The sequence below is a fragment of the Oryctolagus cuniculus genome, chromosome 6 (assembly GCF_051225735.1).
Source record: "Oryctolagus cuniculus isolate XC-2025 breed Fujian yellow rabbit chromosome 6, ASM5122573v1, whole genome shotgun sequence".
Lineage (NCBI taxonomy): Eukaryota > Metazoa > Chordata > Mammalia > Lagomorpha > Leporidae > Oryctolagus > Oryctolagus cuniculus.
The window spans coordinates 63,467,651-63,483,516 of NC_142872.1; the positions used below are offsets into that span (position 1 = coordinate 63,467,651).

General features: G+C 56.2%; 1 protein-coding gene across 2 annotated transcripts in view; it reads left to right on the forward strand.

Moving 5' to 3' along the window:
* CPLX2 (complexin 2) overlaps positions 1 to 7,200 on the forward strand; it is an 81,087-nt gene extending 73,887 nt beyond the window's left edge. For both annotated transcript variants that reach the window (XM_051843633.3, XM_008255439.5), the window contains 3 exons: positions 1,885 to 2,004; positions 2,138 to 2,313; positions 3,199 to 7,200. In XM_051843633.3, the coding sequence (XP_051699593.1) occupies positions 1,974 to 2,004; positions 2,138 to 2,313; positions 3,199 to 3,396 (405 nt within the window). In that variant the 5' untranslated portion in view covers positions 1,885 to 1,973 and the 3' untranslated portion in view covers positions 3,397 to 7,200. The remainder of the gene's footprint in view (positions 1 to 1,884; positions 2,005 to 2,137; positions 2,314 to 3,198) is intronic.
* The last annotated feature ends 8,666 nt before the right edge of the window (positions 7,201 to 15,866 follow it).

Below are 15,866 nucleotides of genomic sequence, written 5' to 3' on the forward strand. Positions count from 1 at the left end.
AAACCAGGCCCGTTGACGGCCAGGTCCCCTTGGATTTACGTCTTGTGCTATGTCACGGCCTGCTCTCCACAAAACCACCTACCGGGTAGTCTGATCATGTAGATAGGTTCTTGGGCCCCATAGTATGAGAAAAAAATCTGTCTGCTGTTATGATTTCTCATTTTGAAAGAAATGAGGATAATCCATCAGTGGACAGCCAGGGAACTTGGACTCATCCTGGTTCCCAAACCCAGGCTGGTTTCTCCGCCGCTGTTGCCCAGGACCCCTTTTGCTTCCTAAAAAATCATAAAACTGCCCCCACCCTGGCTCTGTGAGAGTCAAGGTCTGGGGAGTAGGGGGTCTGGCCTCAGCTGACCGTGAAGCCCTGTCACCCTTGGGAAAAACTGGGGGGGGGTCCCCATCCACAGCCAGAAAGACAGCTTGGGAGGCTCGTCTGTCAAAGAACTGTGCGAGTGAATGGTGTGAAGCAAGCTAAGCTCTGAGAGTTGGAGCAGAGGGCTAAGAAGGAGGCGGGGCTGGGGGGTGGGAGGAGAGCTCCAGGCCCTGCCTCCCCCCTCTCTTCCCACCACTGCCACACAGTTTGCATATTGAGATTCCCATTAAGATTTAATTCAAAGAAAACCTTCTGAGACAAAACAAAAAAAAGAAGAAGAACAATAAGCTGGAAGTCGGTGGTTCAGGGCAGGGGGCAGGAGGACAAACGTAGTCTTAACATTAGCACCAGCGGAGGCACCTTCAAGGCACGAAGTCCCGTACAGTTTATAAAGTCTCCAACACCCCCCTGTGTAATTTAAAATAAAAATCAATATTAAGCCGTAAAACACAAAACTTACATGTAGGCTGCAGTAAAAATAACGGATCACTCTGTCTAATTGCTAACGTCTGGCTGTGTTCCTCCTCACAGCTCTTCTCATGTTCTCTCGTACCTCTCTGGGGCTGAAGCTGGAGGCACAGGCTCGGTTCTTCCGGGGGGCGAGCCCGTGGCACAGGCTGGCCTCCCCCCAGAGCCCACAGGAGCCCTGGTAGAGGAGGTGCTGCCCGTTTAGGAGGATGCTTGGGGCTGCAGGAACGCCAGTGACTCGCCAAAGCCACAGGCAAATGAAGGAAGCAGGTGGCTTGCTCTCTTTGTCCCTCTCTCTCTCTCTCTGTGGCTCTGCCTTTCAAATAAATAAACCTTAAAAAAAGAAAAGCAAAGAAGGGGAGCCGGAGCTGTGGCACAGCGGGGTAAGCCGCCGCCTGCTGTGCTGGCATCCCAGATGGGTCCCAGTTCGAGTCCCCGCTGCTCCACTTCCTATCCAATCCCTGTTAATGGCCTGGGAAAAGCAGCAGAAGATGGCCTAGGTGCTTGGGCTCCTGGCATCAGCCTGGCCCGGCTGTGGTGGTTGCAGCCATCTGGGGAGTGAATCAGCGGATGGAAGACCTCTCTCTTTCCTTTTCCTTCTCCCAGAATGGCTCTTTCAAATAAATAAATCCTTAAAAAAATACACAAAACCCCAAAAACTCAGCTCAGAATGACTCCATATCCCAGGCTCTTTCTCACCCTTCTGGCTGAGAGCATTGTTCAATATTGCTCAAATATTGAAGTAGTGTTCAAGTCAGCACAATATTCATGATGAAAGTTTCCCAATGGAACCCAGAAGCTGTTTGACAGCACATAGGAGAGTGTTTCCAAAAGTTCATGGAAATGGAATTTGCAAATTTATTTTGTTGCAAAGGGATCATTGAAATCCATGGCTTACAGGAGGTCTCCAGAAATTCACGAAAATAGTGTATTATGAAAAATCTCTGCGTGGATTTCAAACTAGAGGCCTCAGACTGCTGGGGCTCCTTCTGTGAACCAGGGAGGGGCCCTCCACCGCCTGACCCGCAGCTTTGCTTATGCAGGTCGGCCCCCCACTCGGCGAGCAGGCGGCCCGGGAGCGCTGCATGCCGACTCAGCCCTGCACTAGGACACACTAACCAGAGCCGGCGGCATGGACTTCGTCATGAAGCAGGCCCTTGGAGGTGAGCCCCCCAGCGCAGCCGGGCTCCGGCGCTCGGGTCCCCACCCACCCACCCGGCCCGCCGCCTTCTCCCCTCGAGCTCTGCCTCCCATCCGACCCCCTCCTCTCCATCCCCACCGCATTCCCCCGCGTAGGGGCCACGAAGGACATGGGGAAGATGCTCGGGGGAGAGGAGGAGAAGGACCCTGACGCGCAGAAGAAGGAGGAGGAGCGGCAGGAGGCGCTGCGGCAGCAGGAGGAGGAGCGCAAAGCCAAGCACGCGCGTATGGAGGCCGAGCGCGAGAAGGTCCGGCAGCAGATCCGGGACAAGGTCAGTGCGGGGAGGCCCCTTGGCTCCGCCTCCGGAGGCTGGGGAGCACCGGGCGGCCTCCCTGCCCGCCCCCGCCCCCCAGAGGGGTTTCCCGGCTCTCACCTTATTAGCCCTAGTTCCCAGGCTGCCCCCAGATCCTCAGAACCCAATCTGTGTGGAACTCAAGTTTGGCGAAGGTGGGGAAATCCCATGTGCCCTGAGCACCAGTGCTAGGTTAGGTGTCACTGCCAGGGCCTCTGGGGCTGCCACTCCAGGGCGCGGCTGGTAGCACCGCGCAGGAAACCTGTTAAGAAGCCTGCCATTGGTTTGGGTCAGGCTGGGTCCCCAACATTGGGCTCCACTCAAGTGGGAAAATTTCCAGTGCTTGGAGACTTGAGGATGTCAAAAGGCAAAGAGGTTAGTATGCACAGGTATGAATTTTTTGTTAAGACTTATTTTGTTAGTTTTGAGAGAGAGAGAGAGACCATCCCCAAATGGGCACAACAGCCATGGTTGGGCCGGACAAAAGCCAAGAGCCTGGAACTCCATCCGGGTCTCCCACGTGGGTGGCAGGGGCCCAAGCACTTCCCAGGTGCATTAGCAGGGAGCTGGATGGAAAACAGAGCAGCCAGGATTCCAATTGGCACTCCGATATGGGATGCCGGCGTTGCAGGCAGTGCCTCAACCCGCTGCGCCACAACGCCAGCCCCACAGGAACGAATTCTAAGAGCAGCGCCACACACCGTCTCTGTGTGTCTGTCTCTCAGACCAGGCCTGAGCCTTCCAGGAAGCTGCCTTATCCCTACTTTGGAGATGAGGCATCTGGGGTTCAGGAAGTCACCTCTGCCCACCCTATCTCCCCGTGTCCCTCCCCCCAACTCTCCTCTCTGCCTCTCCCTTCCCCAGTACGGGCTGAAGAAGAAGGAAGAGAAGGAGGCTGAGGAGAAGGCAGCCCTGGAGCAGCCCTGCGAGGGGAGCCTGACCCGGCCCAAGAAGGCCATCCCTGCGGGCTGCGGGGACGAGGAAGAGGAAGAGGAAGAGAGCATCCTGGACACGGTGCTCAAATACCTGCCGGGGCCACTGCAAGACATGTTCAAGAAGTAGCCAGCCCTCCCGCCCCGCCCCACTCCACACGTTACTTTTCATTTTATTTTATTTATTTATTTTTTTGGTTGTTCTCTCTTTTCTTTTTACTCAGTTAAGTCTCAGTTCTGAAGGGGAAAACCTCAGTCGGCCTCTTTCCCCCCTTCTCCCCTAGGCCAGGGGCTCCTCCCCCTCAGCACCAGGCTCCATTTACACTTTCTTCATCCCAGGGTGTCAGCCCCCACCTCTCCCATGGAGCTTGAGAAAGGGAAGACAGCTTTTCCCCAGCAGGGGGCGTTGAACCTGGGGCCCAAGGCACCAGAGCCCCTAGGGAAGCTGTGGTCTATGTGAGTGTGATTGCCACCCCCCCATACTTTCCTTCATGCTCCCCACTGCCAGGAGGACCACTGTCCCCAGCCAGCCAAAGTAATGACACATTCCAGCCCTGCCCAGCATGCTGACCCTTGGCCTCTGACCTCCTGCAGGCTCCAGGCAGGGCAGGGGCACTGTGTGGCCTGGCTCTGAGGAAGGGAGTAAGGGTAAGCCTGCACTGTGAGGGCTCAGCCTGAGAGGCCCAATGTGTGGCCAGGCTGGGGTTCAGCTGGGAGGCTGGGACTTTCCTTCTCCCCTCTCCCTGATATCACCCAGCCCAGGAGTACTTACCCCCTTTCTCAGCCCCCACCCAAAGAGGCATGGCCGCTGCCAGACTGGTCCTTCCAAACAGATCTTCTTTGGACTTCAGCTCATCTGTGGAGGAGCCCTGTCCCCTCACCCCCACCCTACTTAGGTCCTGGGACCCCACTGCCAGGCTGAGCCCAGCTTGCCCAGCCAAGGGGCTGCCCAGGCCCCCAAAAACACTTGGAGCCATCGGGCAGCAATGGTCTATCCCATGGGACCCCTCCATTGGTGCGGCCAAGCTGCCCCCATTCCTCTCCACCCTTCTTTCCCACCCTGTCCTGTCCATGTGCTTCCAGGGCCCCGTGGTCCCCAGGAAGACCCTTCCTGGCCAAAGCCCCAAGTATTTGGGGAAAAGCCAATTTCCACTTGACAGAAGGCATCTGTCCATTCATCTCATTGGCCAAGAACAAACTCTCCTCTGGGATGTGTGGGACCAACCTTGGGTCTCCCCTCCCCCCACACTGTGCTCAATCAGTTGTGTGAGTACGAGCGGGAGGGGAGTAAATGAGAGAGCAAAGTGTGTGTCCGAGCATGTGTGATATGCATGGCAGAGCCTGCATCAGCGGCTGTGTCCAAAGACCATATGCCTATGTGTATGGTTAGAGTATATTTGTGTCTTGAGATTGTGCGTGTGTGTTAGTCATCACATCTCTGTGTTAGACACTGTGCAGCCTTATGTAGGTGTGCTTGCCTGAGGTGGTATATTTGGGTTGAGATTGTGTCATATGTGTGTGCTAGCCATCTCATACATGTTTAGAGATTGCATGTGTTAGCTTGAATATGCATGTTTTCAAAACGGCATGTGTGTCAGGAATGACAGATATGTGCTAAGTGTTTGTGGAAGCATACGTCTAAGAGAACTATTGGACGTGCTAGGGCTGTTGTGTACACTGTGTGGGTCTGAAAAGGAAGCTCTGTGCATGGACATGTGCTTAAGGAGGAAGAACACAGGTAAAGATGCCCACTCCCAGCCTGGAGACCATTGATCCCAGGTGGCCACATCCAACAGGAGACCTTGTCCTTGGCCTAGAGTCCTCCTGCCCTTGGAGGGTTCCTGCCTGAGGTCCTCATAATTCCACTGGACAGACCCAGGCAGTGCCCTAGGAAGCCATGCTGGGCCCCCACCAGGGCCTACCCCCAAAGCAGGGGCCAGGGAGGGGGCGACTTGCCTGCTCCTGAAACCCCTGCTCCTTGGCCCCAGTTTGCATTCTGCGGGTTTTCCATTTTAGTGGATTTATGCTTTTATTTCAGAGAGAGACATGTGTCTTCTCTGTCCGTTTCCAATAGTTAAAGCCATATCAGTTAGACTGCAATACTTTAAAGACAAGACAAAACAATCCATATGTTTAGGGAACCAGAAAAGTCCCCTGGTCTGTCCCTTCTCTGGGGAGCAGGACCATGGCAGCTCCTGCTCCCCGGACTTACTCTCCTCCCCCCTCCCCACCCCTCTCCCTCTGCCCCCTGTGTCCGCCCCCCAGGGGGCCTGTGTCTATGTCTGTGCTCGTGTCTGTGATGGGGAGCCACCTTGCACCCCTGTCGTCTGCTTGTCTGGTTGTGTCTATTATCCTGGGTAGGATGGTCTTTCTCGAAGAGTCCTGGGCATTTGGGGCCAGAGGCAGACAGGACTCAACCCAGGGGCCCCAGGCCTCCCCGGACCCAGAGTGTGAGCCCTACTTGGACACAGAGGTGGATACCAAGTATTCATAGAGGTCTCCCCCTTGTCAGGGGCCCTCAGACCTCAAAGGTGATGCCAGGACACAGAGAGTGCCAGATGCGTAGCAGAGACCAAAGCCAAGGGAACTTCCCATGAGCAAGAGAACCCAGCCACAGGAGATATCCCAGATGGGCCCTAGGGACCCCATGCTCTCAGAGGGCATCCTTTATGGTCCCCACAGCCCTGGACCCCTAGAATGGGCTTTTCACCCACCACAGTGCCCTCCAGTCCAGCTGGCTTAGTCTGGATGCACCTTCCAGACTCCTCCATTCTGCTCTCCAGAAGCAGGACTTGAAGTCTTCCTGGAGCCAGGGGCAAGGGGGAGAATTCCTGCATGGCACGGATCTGGCTCCAGCCAATGCCAAGCAGTCACCTCCAGGTCCAGTGGGACACAATGACTGTCATTTCTGATACACATCTGACTGTGGGGAGAAGCCAACAGGCGGCCCCGAGAGGGGGATGTTCCACTAGCAGGAGATGGGATGTTCATGTGGTGCACCTGGGGCGACAGGTGTGTGTGTGTGAGAGAGAGAGAGACCCACTGGGCAGGAGGGGGATGAGTGTGTCACACATAAACAGAGCAGTGTGCGTGTGACACCCCTAGGGGATGGAGAACAGTCACCTATGGAGGGGCAAGAACAGCATGAGCTGCAAGGAGCAAGCACCCCTGTGTGTGGGCACGGGAGCTGGTGGGAGAAGACCACCCAGACCTCTGTGCCCGGGGTCCCTGGCCAGAAGGAAGAACAAGGGCTTCTCTAGGTCTCCCTGGGTGGGGCAGTGGCAACGGGTCAGGATTGCTAAATGTGGAGGTTGTGCCTGCAAGCCCGCATTGGGTGTGCCTCCAAATGACAGCAGGAGTTGAGAGACAAGGACTGCAGCCCAGGGCGCCTCTGCAGGAGAGGGGCGTAGCAAGCGGGCTAAGCAACCACCCCAGAGGCTTGTGGCACCAGGAAAATGGGGTGGGCTTCCCAGCCCCAGCTGGCAGGCTGCCCACCGCCACAGCTCACTGCTCCACCCCACGACTCCACAGGCCCCAGAATGCACAGGGGAGCTGGGGTCAGACTGGCTCAGATGGGGGAGGTGTCCCAGGTCTGAGGACGTGGGCCCTGCTCTGGCCCCCACCTCCCTCCCTCCACTGGGGAGGGAACAGGAGGTGCTCAGGTGGTGCTGGGGTGGGGTGGGGAGCCCTGGAGAGGCCAGGTGGGACGGACCATCCTGCCCGCGCAGGAGACCCCTTTCCCACACGTGTGCTGTGTCTTTGTTGCTCTGCTTCCTTTACATGTGTCAGTGCCTGGGGGGAGGGGAGGGGCGGGGCACCCCCTCGAGCCCCCCTGAACCTGACCAAAAGCCATGGCTGTCGCTCCCCCCTTTGTATGACGCAAATGCTAAGATGTACAAAACCAACCATGACAACAAAGAAAAAAAGACCTGTACAGCAGCTGTCGGTCCTCTTCTGTCTGTCGGCACCAACTCACCAGTGAGGGCGGGGGGGGGGGGGGGGGGGAATCCACAAAGCAAAGCCCAAGAGGCCCCCAGGGAAATCTTCAGCTCCATCCTGGCTTCTGGCCAGGACAATGCAGAAGCAACTCCCTGAAGTCAACCAAGGCCAGAGGCAGGGCTGGCCCCAGAGTTCAGGTTCGCTCTAGCTCCTTTCAATGCCAGCTCGACACCCCCGGGTGCTGAGTGGTCCAGGCTGACCCCCAAGCTTCTCGGGGTGTGGCATTGGCCAACTCCCATGGGTGGGCTAAGGCGTGTCAATCATTCATCCCACACATGTCAGTGGAGGAGCTACTCTGCCTGGCCTTGAGCAGGAGGCTGGCACCCAGAGAGCATTCCTCCTGCTCACAGATACTTCCGGGGTCAGGACCAGACCAGAACTCCCCCATTCTCCTCCCCCAGTATGCTGCCTTAGGCTAGGCCCTCTTTCTCTCTGCTAGGCCTAGCGCCTCTCACTGCCACACACTGGTCTCCCACACACGGGCCCATCTTTCCATCCATCTTCTCCCCACCACCCCACAGCTGCCCCGAAACCTCATCGCGTACCTCCCTGCCCAACACCTTCCAGGGGCCTAAACTGCAGGGCGGCAGCTGCCTGCCAGGCAGGACTCGCACCCACCTGCCTGCTCCAAGCACCCCAGTCCCCACACACACACCATGCTGTGTGCGTCCTCTGCATATCCTGTGCCCTCTGCCTGGGAAGAGTGGCACCTGCCCTGGCTTGGGGTGCTGCTCAAGCCCCTCAAGATCCAACACAAACATCACCTCCTCTGTGAAGCTCACCCTGATGCAGCCCCCGTCCCCCTGACCGGAACGGACTCCGTGGCTGTGCTTGCAAACCCAGGATGGCACAGCTGAATGTTCCAGCTGTGCCACTGTCACCCAGCAGAGTGATCTCGAGCGAGCTACGTAACCCCCCAAGTGTCTGCTCGCAAGTAAAAGGGGCTGATAATCATCACTTTGCATTCCACAGTGGCTTCGAGGAGTAAGCCGGGTCCTGCACACAGACTCCTAGCGCCAAGCCGTCAATCAATGATGCTTTGCAAATGCTACTGCAAGCTGTGTCACTGCGCGTGTCTTCCTCGCTAACTCAAGAGCTCTGAAAGGGCAGAGCGCGCTTGCACCCTGACCCCTCCCCAGTACCCGGCACAGCACCTGGCCCCCATAGGGGCTTCAGACAGCCTGACGCTGATCAAGGCCATCGATCCCTGCCCTGCCTACTTAGTGGCTGCAGACCCTTCTCTTCTACTCATAGCCCTCTGCACCCACTGCATGCTCCGGTCCTCTCCCTGTCCTGTGCCCTGTCATCATCTCCTGCCCCTTCTCTCAGATCTGCCCATGACCCTGGGCTGGCGCATGGGGGTGGCAGGGCCTCTGGGCTCTGAGGCAGAGGGAGCCGAGTGTGCCATGGAGGCTGTGTTAGTCACTGGGAGCTCCTTCACAAATTCCCACAACCGTGGTGGCCTCATACTGCAAGCGAGTGGCCAGTGAGCTGTCACCATGTGCTGGGCACCATCCTAGGCACCAGGACTGTCAGTCACATGGTCCCTCCCCTCCAGGAATCTAATGGGGGAGACAGGTGGATAAACAGAAAACATCCACCACGGCATGGGCAGTGACACGGGCAAACTTGGGGAAGCCTCCCTGGGAGAGGTGGCATTTGGGATGAGTCTTAGGTGATGGAGGAGGGGCCAGAGGGGCTGGCGTGAGCGAAGGCGTGGAGGAGATTCAAGCACAACAGCCTGGGTGGTGGAAGTGGAGAAGGGAGCGGTGGGGGTGTCTGGAGGAAGCCACTGAGCTCACAGAGAGGTCGGGCTGCCAACCAGGCAATGGAGCCTGGGCTCCACCCAAAAGCAATGGGGAGCCACAGGAGGGCATGGGGCCAGAGGCCTGCTGTGAGCAGCCGGATGGAGAGGGGGATGGGCTAGGAGTGAGAGGCTGGAAGCTGGGGGTCCCAGGAGGGCCCGGGGCAATGTCTAGGTGGGGGATGATGAGGCCTGGCCTCTGGCCGTGGTGCTGGTTGAGGTGCAGGGGGCAGGGTGCAGGGATCAGGAAGAGGACCCATCAGGGCTTGAGGATCGGATGGCGTCATGGGTGGAGGCGGGTTTGAGACCAATGTCTGGGTCTCCATGGCCTGGAACACTGCTGGGGGTAGGTTTGAAGGAAGATCATCAAGAGCCCAGTTGGGGTTCTGGGTTCAGTGCACCTGGGGAGACTCCAGTGGGCAGTCCACACCCGTTCACCCAGAAAAACACATGAACCACTCTTTCCAAGGGCCAGCTCCCAAATACAGCAAGGTCTTTACCACCAAAGCATGGGCCATCAAGAAACCAGGAGCAGAAAACCCCTACCCCTACGCAGCCCAGGCGTCCCCTCCGTGCGGTGCTGGGCAGAGGGCACCTCCCCCTCCCCTACTTGCTTTCTCATGGGAGTTGGGGAACCCATTCTAGCCTGACAGCTCCCCTCTCCCTCCTACACCGAAAGCTGCCAGGAGGCAGGGGGTTAATGAAGCCTCCTCTAGCATCTCCTTAATTGACTGCAAAACCCCGCTTCCAGACCACTCACTTAGCACTCATAATTAATTGGGGCTTCTTGCCTGATCTGAGAGATGATTTGCTACCCCCTGAGGATAATGTTTTCCCAGCTGGGATCCTCCAGCTGGAGCTGTCTCTACACTCCCAGCCTCTCCAGGGCTCTGACCTGGGGGTGAAGGCACGCTCCAGCCCCTCCCTCCCCACTGCGTGGGCTGGCAGGGGCACCTCCCTGCTCCCAACAGAGAGGCAATGCATGCACAGGCTCAAGGTGTGGGGCCACAGCTGGAGTTGCTCTCTCCTTGGACCCCATCCCACGATGGGCCAGGCGCAGGGAGCCAGAGTGTTGAGGGCACCAACCTGCTGCTCGCCTTGTTCTAAGAGGCGCTTGGCATGACCCTGTGTGCTCGAAGGTTGAGACTGACCCCCAAGGAAAGTATATAAGGGGATGAGGGCAAGGGAGCTTCCACTTACTAAGCACCTGCTATATGCCATAAACAGGGCTAGCTGTTTCAAAGGCGCCGCTTCTCCCTGAGAGGAATCTATAAGGTCAAGGGCATCCCCATTTTACAGGTGAGAAAGCTGAGGCTTGGAAGTGGAGGCATACAAAAGGAACCAGTGTAGGCTTTGGTCTCAGACAAAAAGACTTCTGACTTTCCCTGTCTGATCCTGGACAAATGGCGCAGCTGCCCCACACCTTGGTTTTCTTATCTGTTTTTTTTTTTTCTTAATATTATTACCTGTAACCATGCCTAACCCCACCACCACCACCAAGGTTGTTGAGGGAATTAAATTAAATAATGTCTGTGGACCCCTTAGCATATGCCAGGCACACAGCAGGTACTTCAAAAATAACAGCCGTTGTCATTAAATGCTACTATTACTACAGCAAGATAGATGAAGAAAAAGAAGAGGAGGACAAGAAGGGAAAAGGCTACAGAGACTTGATTATCATAAAAGCATCCCAGTCATCCAAGCAGTCCACTGGGGAGCCTGCAGGTGCAACCAAGCCTGTGTCACGTAACACACAACAAGCTGAGAGGCCCCAGTCACAGCTCAGTTAGGGAAGAGGGGAGAATCACTGCCTCCCTCAGGAAGCTCTCCCAGATCTGCAGCTCTGAAGACACTCAGTGATATCTAGCAGTTATCAGTCTCTGTCTAGCATATTACCCCAAAACAGTGGCTTCAACAACAGACGTTTCTTCTGTCTCATGGTTGCTGCAGGTCAGGAATCCCGGGGGTGGGTGGGGTGGCGGCTGGGCAGTTCTGGACTGAGGTCTCCCAGGAAGTCATCGGCCAGGGCTACAGCCTCAACGGAAGGCAGAGTGGACAGAATGATGCCCCTCCGAGTCGGCTTAGCCACATCACGGGCCATCAGCACTGGCTGCTGGCAGGAGGCTGTCTTTCCAAGATAGACTTGAAGGACTTCTCAAATGTGCTCTGTATTAGTCAGCTTTCCATTGCTGTAACAAAAGCAACACAGGCTGCTTATGAATGAACAGGGTTTATCAAGGCTCACAGAGGTTCAAGTCCAAGATTGGGCAGCCCCAGGCCTTTCATACCAACCCTGTGGCAGAAACTCAAAAGGTCAAATGAGAACAGCCTTCCGAGGGCATGCCCCCAATGACCCAAGGACCTCCCACTAAGTCTACCTCCTTAACGGTTCCACCACCTTTCAAGTGTGGGCTTTGGGGACCAAGGCATCAGACGTGGACACTGGGAGACAAGAAAACCAGTACCAACCACAGCATCTGCACAGGGTGGCACCTCTGAGTGAGCCCTCCAGGCAAGAGAGGTGGAAAAGTCACCTATGCCCTAGCCACGGCGGCCACACACCGTCACTCCCACAGTGCTCCGCTGGCCGCACAGTCCCGCTCTGATCCAGCGTGGGAGGACCCCTGGTGGAGGGAAGATGGCTGCGGACACGGGGCTGTCTTGGAGGCTACCTCCAGTGCTTAGCTGAGCCACCTACAGCTCTCTGTTCAGACAGAGTCAGCAAGCACTCGTTTGCTTGCCACGCACTCCAGCAGGCATTTGCTTGTTGCTCTCTACCTTCAGCCATCTCTCCGCAAGAGGCCGCCCCCTACACCAAATGTTGGGCAGGCAGTCCCGAGTCTGCCACGGTGCTGGAGTTCAGAGAGGGGACCCGCAGCCTGGCACACAGCTACACAGCCGAAGCAAACACCTGATGTTTGTTCTCCCACACACACATCTGGTTCCAAGCCCGGCCTGGAACTTGGAACTCATCTGACCTTGAATGCACATTTTCACCAACTCATAGTGTCCAGTGATGGCAACAAATGTATTAAAGCATCCAGCACACAGCAGGCCCTCAGGAAATGGTGACTAACTGTTCAGATTACCTCTTGAAGAAACAGAAATTGCACCCCCAAACTAGGACAGCAAGCCATCCAGGTATCCCCGGTGCCCCAAGATAAGACTGGGCTCTTGGACCCCAACACTGGCCCCCATCTCCTGCCTGCCTCCTCCCCTCAAAGGCGTGGTCCAGCCCTGCCCTGGCTCCCAGCAGCTGAGGCTCCCTAGCCGCCAGCCCTAATCAGTAACTCCAGCCGAGACCTCAAATTGATTTGCCATCGTTTAGCTGGGAAGCAAGAGCTCTTCTTGACTTGCGGCCAAAATCCATTCTGTGAGAGCAAAGTAATCACCTCCGTGGCGGGTGTCGGGAGGACGTGATAGAGATCTAGGACAGAAAGTCTCCATCCTACCGCTGGGAACGGAGCTGCACCTGCAGCGCGGCCGCGGCCCCGCCCCCGCGGCCCGCACGCGTGTGGGCGGCCTCCAGCACAGCCCGCTGCCAGGCCGCGGCTCTCAGGCTTGGCGGAGCAGTGCAGGAAGCCTGGCTCCTGCCCACACACATTCCGGTGCGGCTGGCATGGCTGCATCCTTGGCTCCCCGGGTTTCAAGATCTCCGGGTGATTCTGTTGGACAGCAACGTTGGGGAATGGCCAGTTGCATGCACACAGCTCCACCTGGATGCACTGCAGTCTGCAGTATTCATTTAGTCATTCAACTTTTTTTTTTTTTAATTTATTTATTTGAAAGGCAGAAAGGCAGAGGCAAAGAGAGAGAGAGGTCTTCCATCCGCTGGTTCACTCCCCAGTTGGCTGCAACGGCCAGAGCTGGGCCAATTCTATACCAGCAGCCAGGAGCTTCCTCCCGGTCTTTGCTTTCCCAGGCCATAGCAGAGAGCTGGATTGGAAGTGGAGCAGCCTGGACTAGAACAGGCATCTATACGGGATGCCGGCTGCAGCTTTACCCACTACACCACAGCACTGGCCCCTTCAACAGTTCTTTACGGAGTAGCTACTGCGTGCTACCTGCTGAAGATGCCACAGAAAACAAAGTCATGGCCTGCATGGAGTTGACATTCTAGTCAAAGGGGAGGAACAAGAACCACAGAACAGGGAAAAGACACAAGGAGGGGACTTTAAAAGGCGCCTGGAAACATGGAATTAAAAGATGTTTATTTTGGCACAAAAACAGTTTATGTGCAACTTTTTTCTTCACAATATGCATTTTCCAAGAACTTCTCATGGCTTTCAATTTTGTTGCATCAGAATCCACTTATCTTTTAATTCCACTTTCCACGAACTTTTTGAAGACCCATCCCGTAGGATGCTAAATGGGAACAAATGCTTCCAAAGTCACAGGCGGCCCAAGTCACTTGTGTTACATCTGAGAGTCACCAGCCACCAGCCTGCAGATCCAGAATGAGTATTTCAGCCATACGGTGATCCCAACTCACACAACACCCCCTGGCTATTTGCTGGTGCCCCCAGCTCTCCCAGGATCCCAGGGCTGGCCTCCCCGGCACAGCGTGTGCAGGCCCAAGACCTGTGGGCACCTCTCGAGCCTTGCTGCTGTGCCCAGCACAGCACCACTCCACACAACTTTCCCCCAAGAAAACCCACTGGGCTTTCTAAGGAATTTTTACTACTAGTGTCTCCAGGCACAAGGCAACAGATGGGCTACACAGATGGGGGAGCCTCTAAGTGGGGAGCTGTGGGAGCTGGGCGGTCCCTTCGCAAGCACCCAAAGCAGCCCCACCCCCTCATTTCACAGCCAGCCCAGGGAAGTTAAGAGGGAACTCATTCAAGGTCACAGAGAAGTGAAGAAGCAACTTATTCAAGGTCACGCAACCAAACAGCAGAAGAACCAGAGATGAAGTCAAGATCTCCTCTCAATCTTGCTTTCTCCCTGCTACTGGGTCCTGCCACCCAGGCCAGGCTGGAGACATCCCCCGTCTGCTGAAACAGCACCCAGACTTCCCCTTGGGGACCTGCTTATCCTCTAGTCCCTGTCCCCCAGGGCTTGGATAAAATCCAACCCCATCAGCACCAGATGTCCCCTCCCCCCTTAATTGGTTGGTCAGGCGGGAAAGTGAGACCTCAGCCTGGGGCTGGTGAGCCAGGACTACCTGCTGGCCCTGCACTTTAGGGACATCAGTAAGTAAAAGAAGGGTTACTTGAACACAGGCACTGTGACACCATGACAATGGACTTGAAAACCAAGATGGCTCCGCGAGCAGTGAAGGGGTAGTGGGTGCAGTGCAGATAACTGGACAAGGGACGATGGGTGCCCTGGGTGGGACAGGGGGCAGTCGTGCAAGAGTTCCTCACACTACCCAATGCGGTGCCTGGTCTGAAACTCACCAATTATTTATTCCTGGAATGTTCCATGTACTATTTCTGGAGCCTGGTGAGTAACTGAAGCTGCAGAGGGCGGCAAGGCCAGGGATGGGGCGTCGGGGTGTGGGAGGGGGAGCTCCTGTACTTAGATCCCACTTGGGTTGCCTTTCTGTCCCTGGCAGGCCTAACCAACACAGCTGGGGGCCCTCCTGCTGGCAACAAACCCTCCTGCACCCTGACTTCACTGGCTTTTTGCCTGGGATCTCTCAGAGTGTTTGAATTTTCACAGAACACGCTCCTCCCTGTCCCCCAGTGCTGGCTCCTATATCCACATTGTGGGGAACAGGATAAGGGTTCCCCACCCCAAAGATGTCCACGTCTTAATCCCTAGATTCTGTTAATATGCTGTTACTTTTTTTTTTCTTTTGACAGGCAGAGTGGACAGTGAGAGAGAGAGAGAGATAGAGAGAAAGGTCTTCCTTTGCCGTTGGTTCACCCTCCAATGGCCACCGAGGCCAGCGCTCTGCGGCCGGCGCACCGCGCTGATCCAAAGTCAGTAGCCAGGTGCTTCTCCTGGTCTCCCATGGGGTGCAGGGCCCAAGCACTTGGGCCATCCTCCACTGCACTCCTGGGCCACAGCAGAGAGCTGGCCTGGAAGAGGGGCAACCAGGACAGAATCCGGCTCCCCGACCGGGATTAGAACCCAATGTGCCGGCGCCGCAAGGCGGAGGATTAGCCTAGTGAGCTGTGGCGCCGGCCGATACGCTGTTACTTTGCATGGCAAAGGGGAGTGAAGGCCGTGGACGAAACTAGGGTTTCTGATCACCTGATCAACCCTGGCTTATCCAATGGGCTCACATCATGCACCATATCCTCAAACGAGAAGGAGGAGGCAGAAGGAAGAACCAGAGACTCAGCCCAGTGATTCTGGCTCTAAGGATGGAGAAAGGGGTCCATGAGCTTGGGCAAGTGGCGACTCCTTGAAGCTAGAGCAGGCAAGGAAATGGATTCTCCTCTAGGCTTAGTAAGGACAGCCCTGTCCACACCTTGATCTCAACCAAGAGAGATTGAGTCCTGTCCGATGTCTCCTTTTAAAATATGTATTTATTTGAGAGACAGAGACAGGAAGTTCTCGTCCACTGGTTCACCTCTTAAATGCCCGCAAGAGCCAGGGCTGAGCCAGGCCAAAGCTGGGAACCGGGAACTCAGACCGGATCTACCATGTGGGTGAGCATCTCAGCATTAGCAGGAAACTGGAGTCAGGAGCTGGACCTGGGGCTCAAACTCCATCACTCTGATATGGGATGTGGGTGTCTCACCTGGCATCTCAACCACTGTGCCAAAGCTCGCCACCCCACCCCACCCCACCCCACCCCACCCCAGGATCTCTGACCTCCAGAACCATTTGTGCTGCTTAAGCCA